The sequence below is a fragment of the Myodes glareolus genome, chromosome 4 (genome assembly GCF_982192425.1).
Source record: "Myodes glareolus chromosome 4, mMyoGla1.1, whole genome shotgun sequence".
Classification (NCBI taxonomy): domain Eukaryota; kingdom Metazoa; phylum Chordata; class Mammalia; order Rodentia; family Cricetidae; genus Myodes; species Myodes glareolus.
This window is the reverse complement of record NC_142029.1, coordinates 58,346,186-58,367,039: the sequence shown is the minus strand read 5'-3', so window position 1 is coordinate 58,367,039 and position 20,854 is coordinate 58,346,186. Positions and strand designations below refer to the sequence as shown.

The following is a 20,854-nucleotide window of genomic DNA, read 5'->3' as shown; positions in this document are numbered from 1 at the left end:
ACAAAAACCCAGCTCTGACCTCTTCAGTCAGACTTTTCTCTAGTTGATCATACAATTTCAGAGAAATTCACCAGCTGTAGTGAGAACTTTTCTACAACACATGGAAACTAGTGAAATCAGAAAAGCTCTAGAGTGTTCCTTATAGTTCCCTATCAGGCTACAAAAGAAGGAACTGACCTAAAAAGGCCAAATCACCAAACACACAGAGCTGGAGATGGTGTGGGAAGCAGTTCCTCAACCTCTCGGTGACCAGGTCAGAAATTCAGGCCAGCCCTGTTCCTTCTTTCAGCCTTCACAGTAACCTCTCTATCTGTGTGATATTTGTATAGTTCCTATTTTATGAGAGACAGCAAGAGTCAACTGGAATCCAACTCCTTGGGCTGTCCCGATACCCATGGATCAAGGGTGCCCCTCTAGAATCGGGTTTCCTGTTGAGAGAGAGAGAGAGCTAGACTGGAACTCTCCACTTCACAAAGAAAATAATATCAGCTGTCCTTTCCATCTGAGATCATAAGAGAAAGGTGACGCGGCGTGCAAGGAGAAATGTACGACCATCTGACTTATGACAGAGCCGAATGGGCGCATCCCAGGGAGTTTTATTATAATTCAGGTCAGCCTTAGTGGTCTCTCCTCACGCTCTCACTGGATGGAACAAACTCCCTTTTCCCCTAGATGGTGCATTCTGGGCAGAGGTAGAGCCGGTAGGGCCTGGTCGAGAGGAGAGTCCTTTGGTCCACTCAGCCTGTTTGACGTTCCAACCACCCTGGCTGTGAAGCTTAACCAGACAAGTGCCTCTTGGGGCCGCTTCCCCAACAAATGAAAGAAAAAAAAATATGCCCTTGAAGCAGGAGTGAAACTGAACTATCTAAGGAAAACAGTATGAGCAAACACTGCGCTAAGGGGACCTTCTGATTAGGAGACCTCCCTGCGGCCAGCCAGGCCGCACACCTTCCCAGCAGGAGGGTGGTGGCTTGCTCCTGGAGGCCTAGAACCAGCAGCTAAAGCCATGGCCACCACCACGTGCCAGGTGGTGGGGCTCCTCTTGTCCCTCCTGGGTCTGGCCGGCTGCATAGCCGCCACCGGGATGGACATGTGGAGCACCCAGGACCTATACGACAACCCAGTCACCTCTGTGTTCCAGTATGAAGGGCTCTGGAGGAGCTGCGTGCAGCAGAGCTCAGGGTTCACCGAGTGCCGGCCGTACTTCACCATCCTGGGCCTTCCAGGTAGGTGAGGTGAGAGAGGGACAGGAGAGGCAGAGGGCCTGTGCACCCTCAAGGACTCCCAGGACTGAGTCCTGCCTCGGGCATGACCCTGGCAGCCCTGGCTTCCAATAAAAGGTGTGAATAAGAGCAGTTGGCCCTGCATCAAAGCGGGCAATAGCCGCACAGGTGGGAGAATTCATATATCAGCCAAGAAAATGGCTCTAATGTAAGTACATGCTGGTGATGGCTAATTCGAACCTTGTTACTTAAGGAGAACATAAATGGCTTGCTTTCATAAGCAGGAGACTTGCTTCTGCCTGTATATACATGAGAACAGGAAAGGGAGTGGTTCTTTTGTTATAGACAGAGCTATTTATCAAGAGTAACTTTAACTGTATTTTCAATTCAATTGAAGTTTTTAAAAAAAAAAATGGGGACCCTGTGAGGTGTAAAAACATTACCATTATCATTAAATTACGGTTTTCTTTTTCTGCATTTGTGATGAAAATATTTCGTATACTTGCCCTAAAAATCAGAGTTGTCAGAATATAATATCATGACAATGTAGAATGCAAACGTATGACACCTTTTCATCTTTGAAGAAGAAGTTGAAATTTGCTTCTAATACAGATAATTATTTCAAGCATCACAGGGACTTTGCATTCTTGACAGTATACGAACTCAATTTGTACTTAACAAAAGCAGCAAGCAAAAGGTAGTGAGGTGGCTTTGATTCTCCAAAGCAAGCCCCTTGTAGAGAGAAAGATGAGACAAATTTACACGTTGTAAAGAGGTTTTGGAGCCCTTGGGGTGGAATTGTAAAGAAGCAATTCAACGAGTTCATCTCCTACTGAGAAAGGAGTAGAGGCCAAGGGTTAGGGTATGCTCTGCTTTGGGAAACCATCCACTGCAGAGTTAGCACAGTCCACCTGCGTAGGGAGAAAAGGAGGAAGAAATAGCTAGAGGGGAGGAAAACAGGCTGAGAGATTATGCTATGTGCAAAGGACAGGCCATGGGGGCCATGTAAAACCTGGGTTGCTACCTGGCTAGCCACGCCCATGTTAATTATTAGATGGAGGTAAAAAGACTGTGATCTTAGTCACATTTCCCCAAGGCATCTGTCCTGTACTCAGTATCCTCTTTCTAGCATCCACCAAACACTCTGATTCTATATATGTATATATATATATATATATATATATATATATATATATATCACAAGTTCTGCTTTAAACCTTCCAAACAGCTCCATACGCTCTCGTACCACTCAGCCCCACTCAGCCCCTTCACTGCCGTCCCATGTGAAATCCTTCCCTTTGACCCCCTGAAAATCTCTCCTCTGTCTCCTATAGTTCCACAAAACGTGCGTTCCACCCAGGCTCTGGAGGCCCTTTGCCCTCCTGCCCAGGATCCACCCCACACCTCACATCTTTCCCCTCTCCTGCTAACCTGAGCTCCCATCCTCCTTCCCTGGAAAATGGTTTCTTATTTCTAACCACTGTCAAGTTCTGCCTCCCTCCTGCTCACTGACAAGCAAATCAAAAGACTACGTTTTCCCACCACTTCTAGACAAGCACATCGGCTTCCTCAGTCTGATTTCCATCCTTTGCCCTTGATCCCTTGCTCCTTTGAGTATAGCACCAGGTTGGGGTGATCCTTCCAACCACCAGTTCCCACTCCTCTGTCTCCTATGGGTGTCAAAGCCGAGGCAGTTCCCATGATCCTCTATTCCCTGCTTGATTAGTGAGTAGACATGACAGACCAACCTGGGAGCCTTTCCACATCCACACACCCTTCCTCCCGTGCTCTCTTCCTAAGGTTGCTGCCCCACCCCATTCTTTTCCCTCGCCTCTTAGTGTTCTCTGGCCCAGCCTGCCCAGGATATTCCCTCTCACCTGCTGCGCCTGCCCTTCCCACAACTCTTATCAGAAACTTTCCCACATCTTGAAATTTGCTAGGATCCCACAAACCAGATAGCCCAAGCGCATGCTCATAGCATTGAGCTCCCCAGTCCCCTTTGGCCCTGTTCATGAATCTGAGAAGTATTTCCTGCAGATCTCAGAGTACACAATGCAAAACTGGCCTTGTGGGCACCTGTAAATCCCGGTTTCGGGGGACATAAGCGTATCAAAATGTCAACAAAAAGGCAGTGGATTTGATGGGTCTTCTACATGGGTGTTAGCAACACCAGGAAGAAAATAATTATACTGGGGGAAGGGAATCTGAGTCTGAACTTTAGGTTATTAATGTCATTATTTATACATTTGTCTCATTCTGCTCTGTGCTAACACAGACCGAGAGTCTCCCAGTTCTGAACATGGGGCCTGGAAGGGAGGCTATACGGCACATGGTTGATAAAGTAGGTTGAACCAAAGAGTAAAAATTTATTTTAATGTTTATGCAAGCCATTTGTACACACAAAATTACAGATAAGAAGTTTCCTCTTCCAAAAAACAGAGGATTGGTTTTGCCTCTGTACTTTGTTTTTGCTGTTGTGTTTCTAAGTGGAGAAAATGACCTGGGTCCCCTCCTTCTAAAATAGTCAAATGATCACCCAGGCTTGTCATCGATAAACTTCTGCCTCCTTACTGTACAGTCTGGTGAGGGCATCCGGAGCAGTTAGTCAGGGTAGTTAACACCAGCTGCGGCAACAGCCGTGCTACTCCGAGCAGTGGCATCACACATTGTACGTTTCTTACCTGCCCACATGCAGTCCACGGGAAAGAAAGAGTATACACAGGCTATTCATAGAAGTTACTCAAGAGAAAGCCCTAAAGGTGGCACAGGGGCTCTTAAACACGTCGGTCTGAAAATGACACTTGTCACCTCCACTCAGAAAGCATTGACTAGCACTAGACATATGGTTCTGGAAGGTGAGAGATATGGGGGTTTACAGCTATTTTGTAAGCACCCATCAGCTCAGCACTGATCAGTTCAGCTGCATAGGCCCTTTGAGTAAGAACTGTCTAGGCTGCAGTCTGCCCACCATGTTGACTTCTCACTCATCCCTTTGGTTTTTTGTTTTGTTTTGTTTTGTTTTTGCCATAGTTTTGTTTGTTAGTTGCATGTGGTTCTTGCTTTATTGGACACAGAACCTAGGATCAGGGCTTTGTGCTTGCTAGACAACTGCTCTCCACTGAGCTAGGTCCCTACCATACTGATTCCAGTTCTGCAAAGCAGGCAATTCCTCAACTGTACAATGGTCAAAACCAATAGGAGTGCAGGAGAAGGCATGCCGTTGATCTATGCTCATTTTTCCCACCAAATGTTGCTAAATTCCTCTGCGTGTAATATGTTGTCTGATACAAGAGTATGGTTTCCAGGGGGCAGACATTTGATAGGAGTGGCCAGGAATCTGGAAGGAGGAAGGGTTTAAGGAGTTTCTGGGAAGAAAAAAAATTCCTCAGTACTTAATATCAGATCAATGTAAACACGGTCATGGAGGAAAGGCACAAACTTCTTCGCCAGAAACTTGGAAGAAAGGGAAGCGTGCCAGCCCCTTTATTCCATGTCAGGCCAGACAGGAAGCTTTCAGATAGGAAGCCCAGTTACCGTCAAAAAGCAGCGCTGAGATGTTTCAAACACTCAAAGGGAGAGGAGGTCCTGGAAGAGTTTTAGGACGCAGGGCACAGGCAGAAACCACATCCCAAGAACTGTGAAGGTTCCATATCAATGTGCTTAGTGCTTCTGGGTGCAGTTAGTTTTCTCTCTGTTGCTAAGTTCACGGCCAGAGGACCCTGAGCTGCCTGACTGCATCTCCCACACTGCACTGCGTTGCCCACACAGGCAACAGTGTAGAGGAATGGAGTGGGGTTGCTATTCTATTCTGACTCTCAGGCTAGGCTGAAGCACCATGGGAATGAATGTTGGGGCAGGGGGATTCCCAGTAGTTATAACCATCTGGGTTATAGAAACAGGACTCCCCTGAAAACCAGGAGAACCAAGGCTTAGTAGTGGCCATGGAATGCAGTGCGTTTGGGAGCCACCCATCTCTTCAGCAGGATGACTGTACATCACAACTGCCAGACTCCTGGGACTGAGATCTGGCTGACTAAAGGGATGGACAGGAAGATCCTCTAAAGGCAACAACAGAAGGATACGGGGTTTCCAAACAGGAAGTGGAAGGGGTCTGCAGACATTTATGTCGGCTCTGAGGGACCAACATTTACCGACCAGGAACACACAGCACAGGGACTTGTCATTTGAAACAGCTGTGTGAACAAGAACCCAGGGAAGAGGAGAGAAGACTCTTTGGTGGTGGATGAAATAGAGACAATGTGGGAGCAGTAGAGAGACAGTGTGGGTGGCTTAATTTTGACCTAGAACACAAGAGAAGTAAGCCTGAAAGTGTTCAGAGAGAATCAGGGCAGACACCAATCATACAATCACCACAAGCTATGAAATTCTTCCTTAGTGCAAGCTCTTTCCTTGCAAAATCTTCACTTAATCTCGAAGGAAACTTTTTCATGCCCATTTGGTACTTACGGTTATAGAAAAATGTAATTCATCTCCAGCTGTATGGAGACTCCTACAGGCAGGACAGGAAGAGAAGAGGCGATGGTGACATCACTGCATGTCACCAGCTCTGTGCACCTAACAGCTGATTGCCTCTCGCTGTGTTCCAGTCCAAGCAGCATACAGCACCCAGAAGTAAAGGGAGTTAGGGGCAGGTGTGTGTGGGATATCTCGGCCCCTCACATCTCCTGGCTTAATTCTCCCCACCTCTAAAACACCACACTGTATGGCATGGATGTGAAGAGCCAGGCAGCCTAGTCACGAGAGCTGGTTGTTGGCATTGTTAAAGCATTGCTGTGCCCACGCCACCCAAAATATCTGAAGTAAAGATAACTGAAGGCACTGTTCTTCCCTTCCCCATTCCTCCCACATCTGTGTCCTGGGTCCTTCAGTGTTTCTCAGCTCTGCAGCAGGCACCAAGTATCTCGGGGGATTCCATATGAGACGTTTTGGCTCCCCTTTCTGCATCACTGTGTAAAATCCACCACTGGAGAACTGGAGACTTTCTCATCAACCACATGTATAGACACGGAGGGAGGGGTTCCAACCAACCTGCATTGAACCCAAAAGTCTACAAGGGAAAAAATATGACTATTCTGAAGTATCTTTTCCGAAGATGTCCTGCTCACTTCTTTTCGCCCATAACTGAATGATTTCTAATGAAGTCTAATGCTCACGGTCATGTGAAACCAGCTGGCCTCTTTCCAGATGCTGAGGGGAAAACCTGGTCCTAAGAGATGAATGATCCCATTAGTCATAAAGTTGATCTTGGGTCTGACAGTGCCTCATGGTTTTTAAACAAGCTGTTTCCCTCCCTCTGAAGGGGGTGGGGGAGCACAGCATGCCTTTGACTTTAAGAATAAACATTCCAGGGTTTATACATCATCACATATGTGAAGGAGATGCCACAGGTAGGTGAGCCCATGTCTATAAAACTCATGGGGACCTGGAACTTGGATTAAAATGAGGCCACCTTGTTTCTCAAGGAGCAAGCTGAGATTTAAGAACCAGAATATGCTGAGCAGTGGTGGCACATGCCTTTAATCCCAGCACTTGGGAGGCAGAAGCAGATAAATCTCTGAGTTCGAGGCCAGCCTGGTCTACAAAGTGAGTTCCAGCCAGGGATACACAATGAAACCCTGAATAATAATAATAATAATAATAATAATAATAATAATAATAATAATTCCCCCAAAAGAACCAGAATGCTTGCTCAGCTTGTAGCTATGGTGGTCCTGGTCTCAGTGGAAGGACCAACTACCACAATGTGGCATCCCAGGGACTGATCGTATCAAGGTACAACACCGCTTCTTGGCGGGGAGGTACATCACTAGAGATATAGCTGGGTCTCACCTGAAAGGCTGACGAAATACTATAACAAAAGTACCTTAGAGGGGGAAGCTGATGAACAACAACCTCACAGCTTATTTCTCACAGCTCTGGAATCTGGAAAATCCAAAGTCATGGTGATGGGGATGTTAGTTTTTGCTGTGTTCTCTCATCGTGAAAGGGAAGGAAGGGCTGAAAGGTACAGCCAGACTTCTGTGACGCCTTTGATAAGACCTACTGCCATTACTGAGGACTGAGCCCTCCTCTTGGGACTCCACCTCTCTATACTCTTTATACTATTGTAATAGGGAGTAAGAGCGTTTGACACCTCTGTTCATTGCTGGCACGGTTCTGTGTGTCTGCCTTTGTCTGTGCTTTTAGCCCTCCCTGGTGCCACTAGGTCCAGCCTCCCTCTTCCCATCATCTTCTCCTTTTGCTCATCACAATCACATACTTTTGGTAGTTTCATCACATGGTCATGTAGAGTTCGTGCAAGCCAAAGCCACATGGAGTTGCCAGGGAAACGGTTCTGTCAGGGAAACAGGGGAAACCGATATTTACCAAGCCTGGCTTGATTTTATTCAGCTACTGAGTAGTGCCTGATTCTCATGACATCTCTTGCAGAGATGTCTTTATTTCACTCCAGAGTGGAGGGAACTTTATCTGAGGTCATTTGACTTGCCCGGGCACACTCAGCTGGCATCACAGTGTGGCAGAATTTCAGAGACATGAGCCTTCCTTTTAGCTCCTTGAACTCTTTGGAGAAAGTTTGCTTTGTTCTGAAGCGTTCCCTCTGAGGTCAACCACAGACATCCCTACGTGAACTCCTCCTCCAATCCTTCCTGGCCCCAGTCTGAACCTCTGCTACCTGAAATTGTGGGTTCTTGCCCTCTCCTCCAAGCCCCACCCATGGGCCTTTGGTTCCCAGTGAACTACTGTCTTCCCAGAGCTACTCTGATGGCAGCTCAGTGCTGACCGCTCTGGGTGCGCTTTCTTCCTTGAGCCACGCTTTAGGATCATCTTCACACTTTGCCCTCAAAATCTTACATTATCTAACAACTGGACGAAAGGCTCGAAATGAGGCCACATCATTGTCACTTTTCTAAAGGTTCCCAAGCATGCTCAGGAAACCAGGATTGAGACCAACACCTTCGTACCCTTCACCCGTCAGTCCACATCTGCTTTACTGAATGGGATATTTTGCAACAGGGAGGGAATGCTGAGTTCCAACCTTTCTGTTTGTTTTTATCAGCCCTGAGTCTTGGCCTCCCTTCTGACTGATATGGCTAATTATTCACTGGAAATAATGCTCCTGTCTCACCTTTGGTTGGGGGGGGGGGGATGTCAGACCACAGAGCCTGCTGACTCACATGTTACCACTTGATAAAGCCTATGTAGCTTGATCAAAACATCAAATAAGAGAGTCAGTGGCAAAAAGAGAAACCTGTGGTTCCAGATAATTGTCCTGTTTACCTGTCTATGGAGAAAAGTTTGAATTCCAAATAGTAGACTTCAGGCTGAAAGGGAAGCTCAGATCACCTTCCTGACCCTCCAAGATCATTATGGATGGCACCACGCTTGTGCACCCACTCCCTAGCACCTGCCTCCATCACAGTTTCCCTTCCCAAAAGAATCTCAAGGGGGTTTCCAACCAGAGAATACCTTGGTCCCTCCACATAGCCTGTTCCTGGATCCCAAGTTACAAATCAATGCTGCATTCTTTCTAACTTCATAGAAAAGAGGGGGTAGAAGTATGTAAGAGGCTCTGAAACCTAAGCAGGAGCTCAGGGCCATGCTAGAACCCTGGTTCAGAGCAGATCTTGCCTTCATCGCAAGTCTACAGGTCAAGAAGAAGCAAGCAAGAAAGAAGCATCCAAGAACCTGGCACAGAAGCTGATGTGACAGAATGTCCAGGCTTCACCTTCCAAGGGATGCTGGGGCATGCCAGCAGCACGCCTCATTGCATTTTTGCCTTCCATCTGACAGCTCCCCACTTCGCTTCTCATCCAATGATGTCAGAGAAGCCCCCTAACTCACTATACATGGGGATATGTTTTCAGAAATAGATTATTAAAGCCACTCTATGGAGTCAGGGACTTCACACTTGCTGAGGGTGGAAAAAAAATGTAACATCCAGAGAATGAAGAAGGGATCTTCATCCTCTATGGTTATTTGATCAGTCCGTTAGTGCTCACTTGAGTTTGGTTGCTTTCTCTTAACCAGATGCCTTGTCAAGTGTTTCTCAAATTGGATAAATTATGTTTTAATAGCTTAGGATTTTAAAGATCAAAATTAGAGCATTTTTTAAAACCTTTAGTAGGCTCCTGGGTAGAATAAAAACGTCTAAGAGAACTATAGGAACAAGACAGAGGGATGTTTATGATTGTTCTTTTTCTCAAACATCCAGTTTCCTGATAATAACGTCTAAAACCAGAACAGTCCTGATGATATTTATTTCCAGAGGGTGTGGACTATCTCACAAATGTCCTCTGAATCACAGTTCTGAACCATGGAATCACTGCGTAATTTAGCTGTGTGTGTGTGTGTGTGTGTGTGTGTGTGTGTGTGTGTGTGTGTGTGAGAGAGAGAGAGAGAGAGAGAGAGAGAGAGAGAGAGAGAGAGACAACTTATCCTATGCCATGTGCTACTGCCACAAAGTTTTTTGGCATTTACTCAGCTAGAATATTCCCAAGGTAAGAAGAAATAAAAGCTCAGGACTGCAGAAATATGTAATCTCAGAATGCAAAAGCCTTCAAGACAGATTATTTCTCTTAAGTTTATTTCTCTACAATATCGGGGGTGGGGAAAAGTTTTGCAGAGGATTTGAGCTCTAACTACATGATGAAAGTCAAGCCTGGTGGTGTACACCTGTAATCCCAGTACTTGGCAGGCTGAGACAGAAGGATTGCTGGGAATTCAAGGCCAACCTTGGCTACAGAGTGAGTTCAGGGCTATCCTTGGATACACAATGAAGCTCTAACCAAAATAAAATCAAGAAAAAAAATTCCTAAAACATGATAAATGAAAAAAAAATCCATGGAGTAGAATATAAAAGCATTACTAATTCACGGCTACAATAATTCAGTGTGTACTGCCTCTAAAAACACAAAGACAGAAATGAATACACAAATAGATGGCATTCATTTGCATTTTTAATAAGGAAATGAACAAAGTATTTGCTCCCAGCACATTGCAGGGCCAGCAAAGCCACTGGACACGGCTCTGGGAACACAGGTAGAGCAGTAGAGCCATCACATTTGAGGAGCAGATAGGTCCTAGTGCCCCTCCAATGCTCATGTGTTCTCTGGGTCTTACTGGAGTCACCAATACAGTAGCACAGAACTCAGTTGTCATTGCAAGATGCCAGATTTATTAGTTTTTCCAAGAATGATCAACTGACGGCTCACACAAACCTATGTTGAGAATGCACCTGCTAGTGAGACCACAGCTAGTGATGGTGGCTTATGGAACACTCCTTCCAGCAGAAAAGCAAAGTTAAGACTCAATCTCAAGGTCCTGAGGGAGATGGGAAACGGAACAAAGTAGATGAAGGTTTGTAGTGTTGAGTTAGAGTCTGGGAAATCTCATCTCAACCAGCAAAGAGGTGTGGCCAGAAGGCTACCAGGAAGCATTTCTTTTCTATTCTCAAATTTGGATTTCACCTGGACATTATTAACTGGGTCACTGACACTAAGAATGACATGTCTTTCAGGTAAGTCCCTCATCATTAGAACGTTATAGGGCCTGTAAAACTGCATCTCTGGCTGGCTCCTGATTCTGTGCCTTGGGTCTAAACAGTAGTGTAACCCTCAGTGGGGCTTTATTAATCTTCTATAAAAGGAAAAACTTCCCATAAAAACTACTCACCAAGATACTGCTGTTAGTTATCCCCCAAGAAGTGAAATAAAGAGTCTTTGGGAGGTGCCTACAAGCTCGGAAATATTTATAAAGATCATTTACTGCTTATATAATTAGGAGATCATTTCAGTGGTTTCAAACAAGAGGAAAATGATCTTTCTATCTGTCCTCTGTCACTGCAGTGTGGGATGCGGTGCCTGTGGCTGTGACTTCACATGAGAGGCCGCTCCCATCAGCAAGGACCTTCAACATTGTCTTGGTTGTGCTTTGTCAACTGTTCATCAACAATAAGGCTTTAAAGAAAAACACTAATGAAAATACCTTGCATAATTTATAGTCACCTGATTTCAGTTAACAGTCTCAACATGAATTATCTCAAAATATGTTATTTTGTTAATGATGTCAGAATAACTCCTAGATCCCAAGAAGGTATTTAGCCCTCCTAAGTACCTAGAATCCACAGCTCAAACTTTATCAGAACTCTGTACCTCCCTATTGCCTTACACCTTCTGGTCATTGTGTGGTAACTTCTCCACCCAATAGAATTCCTGAAGTCCCTGGACGTGTCACACCCCTTTGGAGAGAGGTTGATCTGTGTCTAAAGTATAAACATCTCACGTGAGGGTCTCATTTGCCAGGTGCCAATCACATGCCCATGCTGGATTAGGTCATTGTGATCAAGAGTCAAGTTATTAGCCTGAAAGATCTGGGTTGGTAGATAATTCAAAGTGGGCCCCGAATCAGTCTGCCCCACAAACTGTTTTCCATCTAAACAGTTCTGCTTTCTACATGAGAAAAAAACAATTCTAAGCTTTTATAGCGATTTGGCATTTCTGTGACACTCAAGCATTTCCTTATTTTGCCAGAGCATCAACCTGTGGTATTTAAAATTAAAAGATTTTTTTTAAGTACTGATATAAGATATGGCAGCTCCATCAGGATTTGTGTGATGGATAGAAGGGGCCGTTAGAAGGATAAAACAAATTGGTGTCTGATGTCTTTTATGTACTAAACATATGATACATATGTACATATGGTGCAAAGCTCAGCGGTTGACCTGCACTAGGAGACTTATAAAATTCTTCATGCTTGCAATGGCCAAACTTGATGAGTGTCTCTCGACATTTCATAGTGTTCACTACTAACATCCCACATACAGTGTGGGTGTCTTGGTAAGTGGCTGTTAAGATGTTTAGCCTTTAATGATAAACTAGAAACTATGTTGGACATATGACTGGAGGTGAGGTCCATAGCAAGACCCAGTAGGACCTACAGAAACATCAATTCCTACAAAGGGAACGCTCTTGATAAACTGTTGAAAATCTTAATATTAACATACTGATCATTATAATTAGAAACATACAGTCCACCCATGACCTTAGTAGTTGTCCTTGAAAAAGGATAAATACAGAATACTTTTGGTATAGTCTCAGTACCTTCATTTCTTCATCCCAGACTTAGTGCTGAGTTTCTCTACAGTTTAGGGTTTGGGGGTGACTGTTGGTTTTTTTGTTTGGGGGGAATGGGGTTTTTTTTTGTTTGGTTGGTTGGTTTGTTGGTTTTTGAGTTTTTGGTTGTTTTTTGGGTTTTTTGTTGTGTGTGTTTGTTTGTTTGTTTGTTTGTTTGTTTGTTGGAGACAGGATTTCTCTGTGTAGCATTGAAACCTGTCCTGGAACTTACTCTGTAAACCAGGCTGGCCTCAAACTCACAGAGATCCATCTGCCTCTGTCTCCCAAGTGCTTGGATTAAAGGCATGTGCCACCACCACTTGCCTTTCCCTACGGTTTGTATCTGGTCCATGATGGTTTCAATTCCTATGCAAAGACAAGCAGAATGCTGTGCAGTTCACTTGAGTTTCCTGTCAGCTCAATAAATGATTTGACGATCACTTTAGACAAATGTGTTCCCTTTCTAGGCCAAGATTATCAAGTTTTGAAGTAATAAATACCCAGAGTTCTCTCAATCTCACCATCCATAACTCCCTTTCTCTGGACATCTGTGTGCACACCCTTCATCACTCGGAGGGATACAAGTGATGCCTTTTTGCATTCCCCACAATTCCATGTTTTCACACCGTGTCAAAGCTCAGTTTGTGGTCTTGCCAGTCCTCAGTTTGTGGTTAGTTGGGATTGTTGTGTTTTAACAACCTAAAACCTAACTGATGCTGTTATTTGTCTGCCTGTGCTGGGCTCCTTCTTCTACAGCCATGTTGCAAGCAGTACGAGCCCTCATGATCGTGGGCATTGTTCTGGGCGTCATCGGTATTCTAGTGTCCATCTTTGCCCTGAAGTGCATTCGGATTGGCAGCATGGATGATTCTGCCAAGGCCAAGATGACCCTGACCTCAGGCATCCTGTTCATCATCTCAGGTAAACACAGACTCCCACTCTCAAGCATGCACCTGCAAATGCTAGAATAAATTGTTCTGAAACAAGAAAAGTGGCCCCTTCCCACTGTTAAACATAGCTCAGAGTGTTTCACTCTGGGATTCATGGTCTGAGTGCGTGGAAGCAAAATTACCCTCCACAGAACTGTAACCAGTTCTAAGGTCCCACTTAGCTACTAGCAACACTGCAATAGAGGAAGGTCAACCCTAAGGCAAACATGTGACTGGGCCCTTAAAAACCACTAGGAAGTGGTTTTAATGGGGAAACTCTTGCCAGTAACTAAAGAGTAGTCCCCAGATGCTTGGTTTATTTACCCTTGATCCCGAGGTGTGTGGAAACGTCTCTTTCTATGTGCATTGCACATATAGGAATCCTTCCAGAATTAAATGTGAGATGCACTTTGCCTACTGTCTAGTAGGCAAAACTGTTTAATTCAACAGTCAGTGGTTGGTTGATCATTCTATTACAGGAATAGAGAGTATCTTAAAGTCCTTTCATCTGAACTCATTTCAACGTAAACTGCCTCAGATATATTGTGGCCCCTTAACCTGGTCCTTGTTCTTTTCCCACAGGAATCTGTGCAATTATTGGTGTGTCCGTGTTTGCCAACATGCTGGTTACCAACTTCTGGATGTCCACAGCTAACATGTACAGCGGCATGGGTGGGATGGTGCAGACCGTTCAGACAAGGTAACCCCCTACTTGGCTTCCTGGTGATCCACAGGGAATATTGTAAGAGGACGATTAAACCATGTGCCTAATGTGCCTGTCAGGGCCTGAAATAGCAAACATTTATCAGAGACAACCACACTGTATCATAACTCAACAACGATCTGCAAATTCATGAACTTCATTTCCATGAAATACCCTTGCTGATATGACTTGAGGCTGATCCGGCATTTGTACTGAAATACAGTGACAGTTCACAGTATTTATCTAGCGTTCTTACACGGGCCCCATTGTGGCGGCAACACGACAGGCATGGTTAACCCAAGATGTAAATGAGCATCAACTTAGACCCACAGTTCATTATGGAAGCATGACAGGAGCAGGGGAAATCCCAATAGAAAGGAGTCGAGTCGGGTACGGGTAGGAGAAGGGCTGGCTCCTCCCGGTGCTGTCACCTTTTCCTCATTATCTCATCCAGTGACTGTATTGAGCACCTGCTGTGGCCCAGGCAGAGACCAGGGTGCAAGAGATACAATCAAGCTCCCTGTCTCAGAGAGGTCTAGGAGGTAGAGGTGAAACCTCACTATAATTTGATGCCTGAAAGAAGCAGGGCATTTTTTTTATATATTTTATTTCTTTCTATTCTGTGTGTATGAGTATTTGCCTGCTTGTATGTCTATATACAACATATGTGCCATGCTTGAGGAGGCCTGAAGAGGGTGTCATAGCCCCTGGGACTGGAGTTACAGAGTGTTCTGAGCTGCCATGTGGGTGCTGAGAATTGAACCCAGGTTCTCTGGAAAAGCAGTCAGTGCTCTTAACCACTGAGCCATCTCTCCATCCACAGAGGGGAAAGAAAATTTAGTGGAAAAGCATTATCAACACCTATATTTGTTTAGCCCAAGTATCACATTGATGTATCTCAGCAATAAGCACCAGCAAAACCCCTAAGAAGGAAGGTCTTCTGTTGTAAGGAGGTCGCTTGTTCGTTCTGGCAAATTAGACCTGAAATAACAACACAGAAACTGTATTAATTAAATCACTGCTTGGTCAATCTCTTAAGCATTTTGCTGGCTATCTCTTATATCTTTGGTTAATCCATTTCTATTATTTTATATTTTATCATGAGGTTTGTGGCAGCCTACCGGCAAGGTTCCAACTAGCAGCTTGCATCTTTCTCCTCTGGGGGCTACATGGTATCTTCTTGACTCCGCCTCCTTTCTCCCAGCATTCAGTTTAGTTTTCCCTACCTAGCTCTATTCTGCCCTGCTATAGGTTCAAAGCAGTTTCTTTATTCATTAACCAATAAAAGCAACACGTATACAGAAGGACTTCCTGCACCAGTCTTGTTTCCAGAGAGTGGTATAAATCCACTCTACATAGTAGAGCTGGTATTTCTCCAGTTACCAACAAGTGATATAGACAGGATTTCAAGATGGTACAACTGTCATGATCTGACTCTGGAAACCCAGGGCTTTGTTACAAGAATGAGGAGGAACGTGATCACATAAGCTATCAACATTCTGTTCCAGGTCTCTCCCATAGTGTCTTTACTGATTGCCTGGGACTTTCTCAGTTTTAATACCAGGAGTCTCATATCTTTTGAAAGCACATCCTCAATTATCTAAAGCTCCTCATGGGTCACAACTCCTAAAAGTCTACCATCTCCTAATAGGACTACTTTGGATATCAAGTCTTTAATACCTGGGCCCTTAGGGAAGAGTTGCAATATAATGTCACCCAAGACAAGGTCCACTATGAAAACTCAAGATACCAAAAATCCCTCAGAAACAACTTGAGGCTGTCTCCATCACTCTTAAACTTCTCTTGTCAAGCCTTGCAGACTCTCTCATTGATCAGGAGAGAAAGAAGGAGGGACCAAAGGAGAACAAAGGGGACTGGATGGCTGGAAGCAATGGGGAGGGTTTAGTCAGCTGTATTCATGACATCTCCCTCTTCAGGTACACCTTTGGTGCAGCTCTATTCGTGGGCTGGGTCGCTGGAGGCCTCACACTAATTGGGGGTGTGATGATGTGCATTGCCTGCCGTGGTCTGACACCGGATGACAGCAAGTGAGTCCTGCCTCCTTCTGCAGCGAGAATTTCGCCTGATGCATACTTTATAGCCAGGATAACTTATCCATATACATGGGAGAATGATATCAGCTACAAGTTCATTGAACTTCCTCCTATATGGGGAATCAGAAGACTAGAACAAGATTCCACTGCGAGTATTTCAGATGGATCCTCTTTGAAATTAGGGGTAGAGTAGGGGCAATCCCTCTAAGTTCCTTCTAGCTCTAGTGATTCCTAACTCTGTAATCCTTCCCTGGAAGAGAGTTTTACATCTCTACCACCTGCAGAGATATTTGTTAACACCTGAAAATACTTGATTGCTTTGTTGATGGTAGGGGAAAATGAATCTGCTTTTTGGTGGGTATATATGTGCCCAGGGTGGACATCCAGAATGCACAGGAGCATCCCTCACCACGAAGGACTTGCTCCAAAGTACCAACAGCCCTGCTATCCAGAAACCCTGCTCTTAATGTCTACAAAGGATCTGGGATCGGTAGAGCCAGAGTGTATGGTGGTTCTACCACTCATGGGCCCTGTGCATACAGCAAGTCTTTTCTGTTCTCCTGGCCTCTGACAGTGCATTAGGACTGTTTTAGCACAATACCCTCTGATAGTTAATTTAGGAACAATAAAAATGTATTTACCACAGCTCTAGAGCTGGGAAGTCCAAAATGAAGGCATTGGGATTGGTATCTAGTGAGAGCGCAGTCTCTGCTGCCAAGATGCCAAGATGGCATCCTCCTGCATTCTGTGCAGGAGAGGAAGGTTGCCCACATGGAAAAAAAAGAATAGGAAGGAAAGAAAGCAATCAATCCTTTCGGCCATTCTCATGATTGCTTGATCATATCTCCAGAGCCCTATTCGTTTTTGTTTTTTATTTGTTGGTTGGTTGGTTGGTTTTGCCTTTCAAGACAGGGTTTCTCTGTGTATCTCTGGCTGTCCTGGAACTACCTCTGTAGATCAATCTGGCCTCTAACTCAGAGATCCACCTACCTCTGCCTCCCAAGAGCTGAGATTAAAGGTTGTGTGTCACCACCGCCCCAAAGGCCCATCTCTTAACACCATCACACTGGGAATTAAATTTTCCTGTGAATCTTGTAGAGTGCATACCCACACCACAGTAGCTTCTGATACCTTGCCCATAGAACAAACAAATTAGAAGTTAGACATCTGTAGATTCCAGCTGACAGATTCTGTGATTCTTCATCAAACAGAGTCCCACTGGACAACTGTCACCTTCATTTTAATTAAAGGAAAATTCAGTGGTCAGTAGCAACCATCTCATTACAGCTCTAATATGCGCATGCATTACACAAACAGACAGACAGAATTTTTATTGATCTTTTAGGTTAGAATCAAACACCAAAAAAGTCAAAGAGGCAGACACTTGTAATGCCAGCCCTGAGGAGGTGGAGACAGTGGGAGTCAGTTCAAGGTCACCCTCAGCTACACAGCAATTTAGAGGCCCAACCTGAACCACATGAGATACTGCCTCAAAAACAAAAGGGGGGGGACAAGAACAAGCAAATAATTAATTAAGATTGCATAAAACATAACAGGTTTCATTATGAGACTTTTTTTATCCATGTGTCCAATTTTGTCTTTATTTGTCTCATTACCCCACATGTTCCCCATCTCCCCTCCCTTCTTGCTGATCCCCCTTCCCTCCCGTAGCCCCCACTTCTGCTTTCATGTCACATGTATCCCATCACCCTCACTCAGTCACCCTTCTTCTCTTCCTTTAAATTTCTTCATCAACCTCTAAGCCTCCTTTAAAAGCAGGAAATCACGCTCCACCGCAGACAGCTTATGTCTCTAAGAACACGGTGACTATGTATCCTAGCCAAATTAAGACTAACATATCTCTATGAACACTGAAGCATCCGGTGCTGAACCTGAGACAGGAGTAAATGGGGAAATTGGTCTCCCTACTAAAGACGCCGGTGTTCAAGGTTTGTTTCTTTTGTTTTCAGCTTCAAAGCCGTGTCTTACCATGCCTCTGGCCAAAATGTTGCCTACAAGCCTGGAGGCTACAAGGCCAGCACTGGCTTTGGGTCCAACATCAGAAACAAGAAGATCTATGATGGAGGTGCCCGCACAGAGGAAGATGAACAATCTCATCCTACCAAGTATGACTATGTATAAGGCTCTAAGATACCCCCCCACCGGGTGCCGAAGAAACCCTTCCCCAAGAAGAGCTCGCCCCAAACCAAGGACATTCTACCTTGTTCCATTATTGCTTTTGACTGACAATGGGAAACTTGTAAAGCCTTAATTTCATCCATGGTGAGGTTAGACAGTCTTGGCCACGCATCTCTGTCTCTAAACAGTCCGTCACAAAACAGCTGAGTTATCATTTATGAGTTAGAGGCCATAGCCGCTCACCTATCCCAGTCCTCTGCCTTTCACTGTAGACTAAATAGAATGGTACTTGACACGCTGACAGATACTTGATGGCTTAGACAACCTTTCCCTCTCATATTTAATGAACCTGTTGAGGATCTATTTCCCAGCTTGACCCCCAAGTAAAATTTTTAAAGGGAAAAAATGGATTAAAGGACATTATTTCCTACTAATTTTGCCTTACCCATCCCCAACTTGACTAATAATCATAGTGAACAGTGATTAAAAAGATAATAAAGGAGAGACAGTTGCAGTCTCTCCGACCTCCACTCAGAGCCGCTCCTGTGGTGATCTCACGCTATCAGCCACAGGGGTTTTCAGGTGAGGCAAACCAGACTGTCTCCTTCTCTTGGCTTCTGCTGATTTCAACCAGACTGTGCCCGAACTTTCCACCCGGGGCCCTCCTTCTGTCAGAATTCAGAAATTTTTCTGAGAAGAGAAAGAAGTGGATTTTTTGGTAACCTGAGTTCTATATGCAGTTATAATAAATAGTACATTAGCAAAATGGTATATAATATCTCTGTGAATTGGCCTCACCCTTACATATAGAAATATCTGGGGGTGGGGATCATTCCTTGTTATTGTCCATATTGTACTCAATAAGGTTCTACATAAATCCAAACATCATGAAAAGCTTACTGATCCTAATTGTTTTCTTTTGAGATCTCTGTAACCTAAGTACTCATAAGTACAGCCCTTGTTTTTACAAAGTCAAATCCCAAATCCTAGAAAGTAGCTTAAAACTGGTTCTTTTTGCAAAAGGACTAGTTAGCCTGTGCCTCTTCACCGGCGCAGCTCCAGTCCCTGCCAGTTAACAGTGGCACTTCCTGGATCCTGTGGTCAGTTTTGTGGTTCTGACAGTTGCACCGGGCATTAATATGTGGGCCACACCCTCCTCTGTGCTTGTAGGAGAAAACACGAACTCCATCCCAGCATGCAGCTGGAATAGGCTCCCAGGAAATGGAGATAAGGATGCTCACTAAAACCCACCCAAGCCCAGAACAGCAGTGGTGCTGTCCTGGCCAAGGCGTTGTCATAGAGGAAAGGGCAGTCCTTACATTAATAGTGCATATAAAAGTGACCTCCAGGGGGTCAGAGAATACTCAGGGCTGTTTCCAGGGTAACGCAGAGTCATTCCCACGGGACACCGGTGGTTTTAGGCTATATTGAAGAGGGCCTTCCTAAAACTGACTTTAAAAAAATGAACAGATCAAACCATTCAAGAGAGGAGGGAGAGAAGGAGGTGGAAATTGAAGGCATGAAAGTTATTAAAGTTCTTGGGGCCAAACAGAAGGTCATCCCTTTGAGACCACAAATACAGTGAGTTTCTTCCCCTCACCCCCAACTACCCACCCACCAGAAAATCCCCGGCCAGACTGGAGGCAGTGAGACTCAGCTGTTTTCAGTTAGTAGTTCTCAAACATGTCACTGGTTGTTTTGTTTTTGTTTTTTACTTTTGTTTTTTCAAGGCAGGGTTTCTCTGTATCTTTGCCTGTTCTGGAACTTGCTCTGTAGACCACGCTGGCCTTAAATTCAGAGATCATCCTTCCTCTGCCCCCTGAGTGCTGGGATTAAAGGCGTGTGTCATCACTGCCACCACCACCTGGCTTAACACATGACTGTTTAAAAGCTTCCCTTGAGACTGTGCTCTGTCATCCTTTTGTTATTGCTGTCTTATTGTATGCATTGAGTATTAACCTCCATGTTTTGTTACTTAAATATTAAAAACCCTGTTAACTTCCATTTGAATAACTCTGTTCTTTTTTTCCTAAGCTTTGAGATGTGGACATAAGAACTTTCAATACTTTCAAAGCTGAATGCATCTTTCCAGAATTGCTTCTGCTTGCAGAAACCCAGATGCCTGGAGGCCAATTAGGTCTGGGCCCAGTCTGGCTAATGACTTCTGAAACTTCAGAAGCCTTAATGAAGCGAGGTTCTCGGAATGACCTGGAGTGAAGCAGGGGGGTCTAGGTAACCAGTTTAGCCTGTTTGACCATGGGTGCACCAAACTAAAGTGCCTAACATCGTTGGCTCTGTGAAACAAGAGAGCCAGGGCCTGCCCTCTTGACCTAGGGTTAAGACAGAAGCATGCCAAGCTGTAGTCACTGTATCTGTATCCAGCGAGAGAAATGAAATGAGCTGCAAAATCAGAACTGCTCCCTCTCCACCTTGGGTCCTGCCACTTCCCAGCTAGGAGACTAAGCAAAGTGTCTCACCTCCCCAAGTCTCAGGCCCCTTATCCATAAAGTATGGATACTAAAGACGTAGTACTAATGAAGCACAGGGCCTGGTGCACACTTACACAACTTTAAGACTTCTGACTGGGCTATCTGAAGCCAAGGTTGGCTCAGGCATAGCTACATTGAGGGACAAGAGCAAGACTCTTACTCTGTTCTGCATCTCAGTTTTCTTT

The 20,854-nt window shown here is 44.8% G+C and overlaps 1 protein-coding gene across 1 annotated transcript; it reads left to right on the top strand.

The window, feature by feature from the left end:
* The first annotated feature begins 879 nt into the window (after positions 1–879).
* On the top strand, positions 880–20,184 carry Cldn18 (claudin 18). The gene is made up of 5 exons (XM_048417497.3): positions 880–1,226; positions 13,112–13,276; positions 13,867–13,984; positions 15,925–16,035; positions 18,012–20,184. Exons 1-5 carry the CDS (start codon positions 1,007–1,009, stop codon positions 18,181–18,183), a joined length of 786 nt encoding a protein of 261 aa, XP_048273454.1. The 5' UTR covers positions 880–1,006; the 3' UTR covers positions 18,184–20,184.
* The last annotated feature ends 670 nt before the right edge of the window (positions 20,185–20,854 follow it).

What these genes read in the sequence shown, in the direction of transcription:
- Cldn18 (XM_048417497.3), top strand. Translation starts at nt 1,007, where the DNA reads ATGGCCACCACCACGTGCCAGGTGGTGGGGCTCCTCTTGTCCCTCCTG. An exon ending in GTGCAGACCGTTCAGACAAG is followed by an intron (nt 13,985 to 15,924) that starts GTAACCCCCTAC and finishes CTCCCTCTTCAG; the next exon opens with GTACACCTTTGGTGCAGCTC. An exon ending in CTGACACCGGATGACAGCAA is followed by an intron (nt 16,036 to 18,011) that starts GTGAGTCCTGCC and finishes TTTTGTTTTCAG; the next exon opens with CTTCAAAGCCGTGTCTTACC.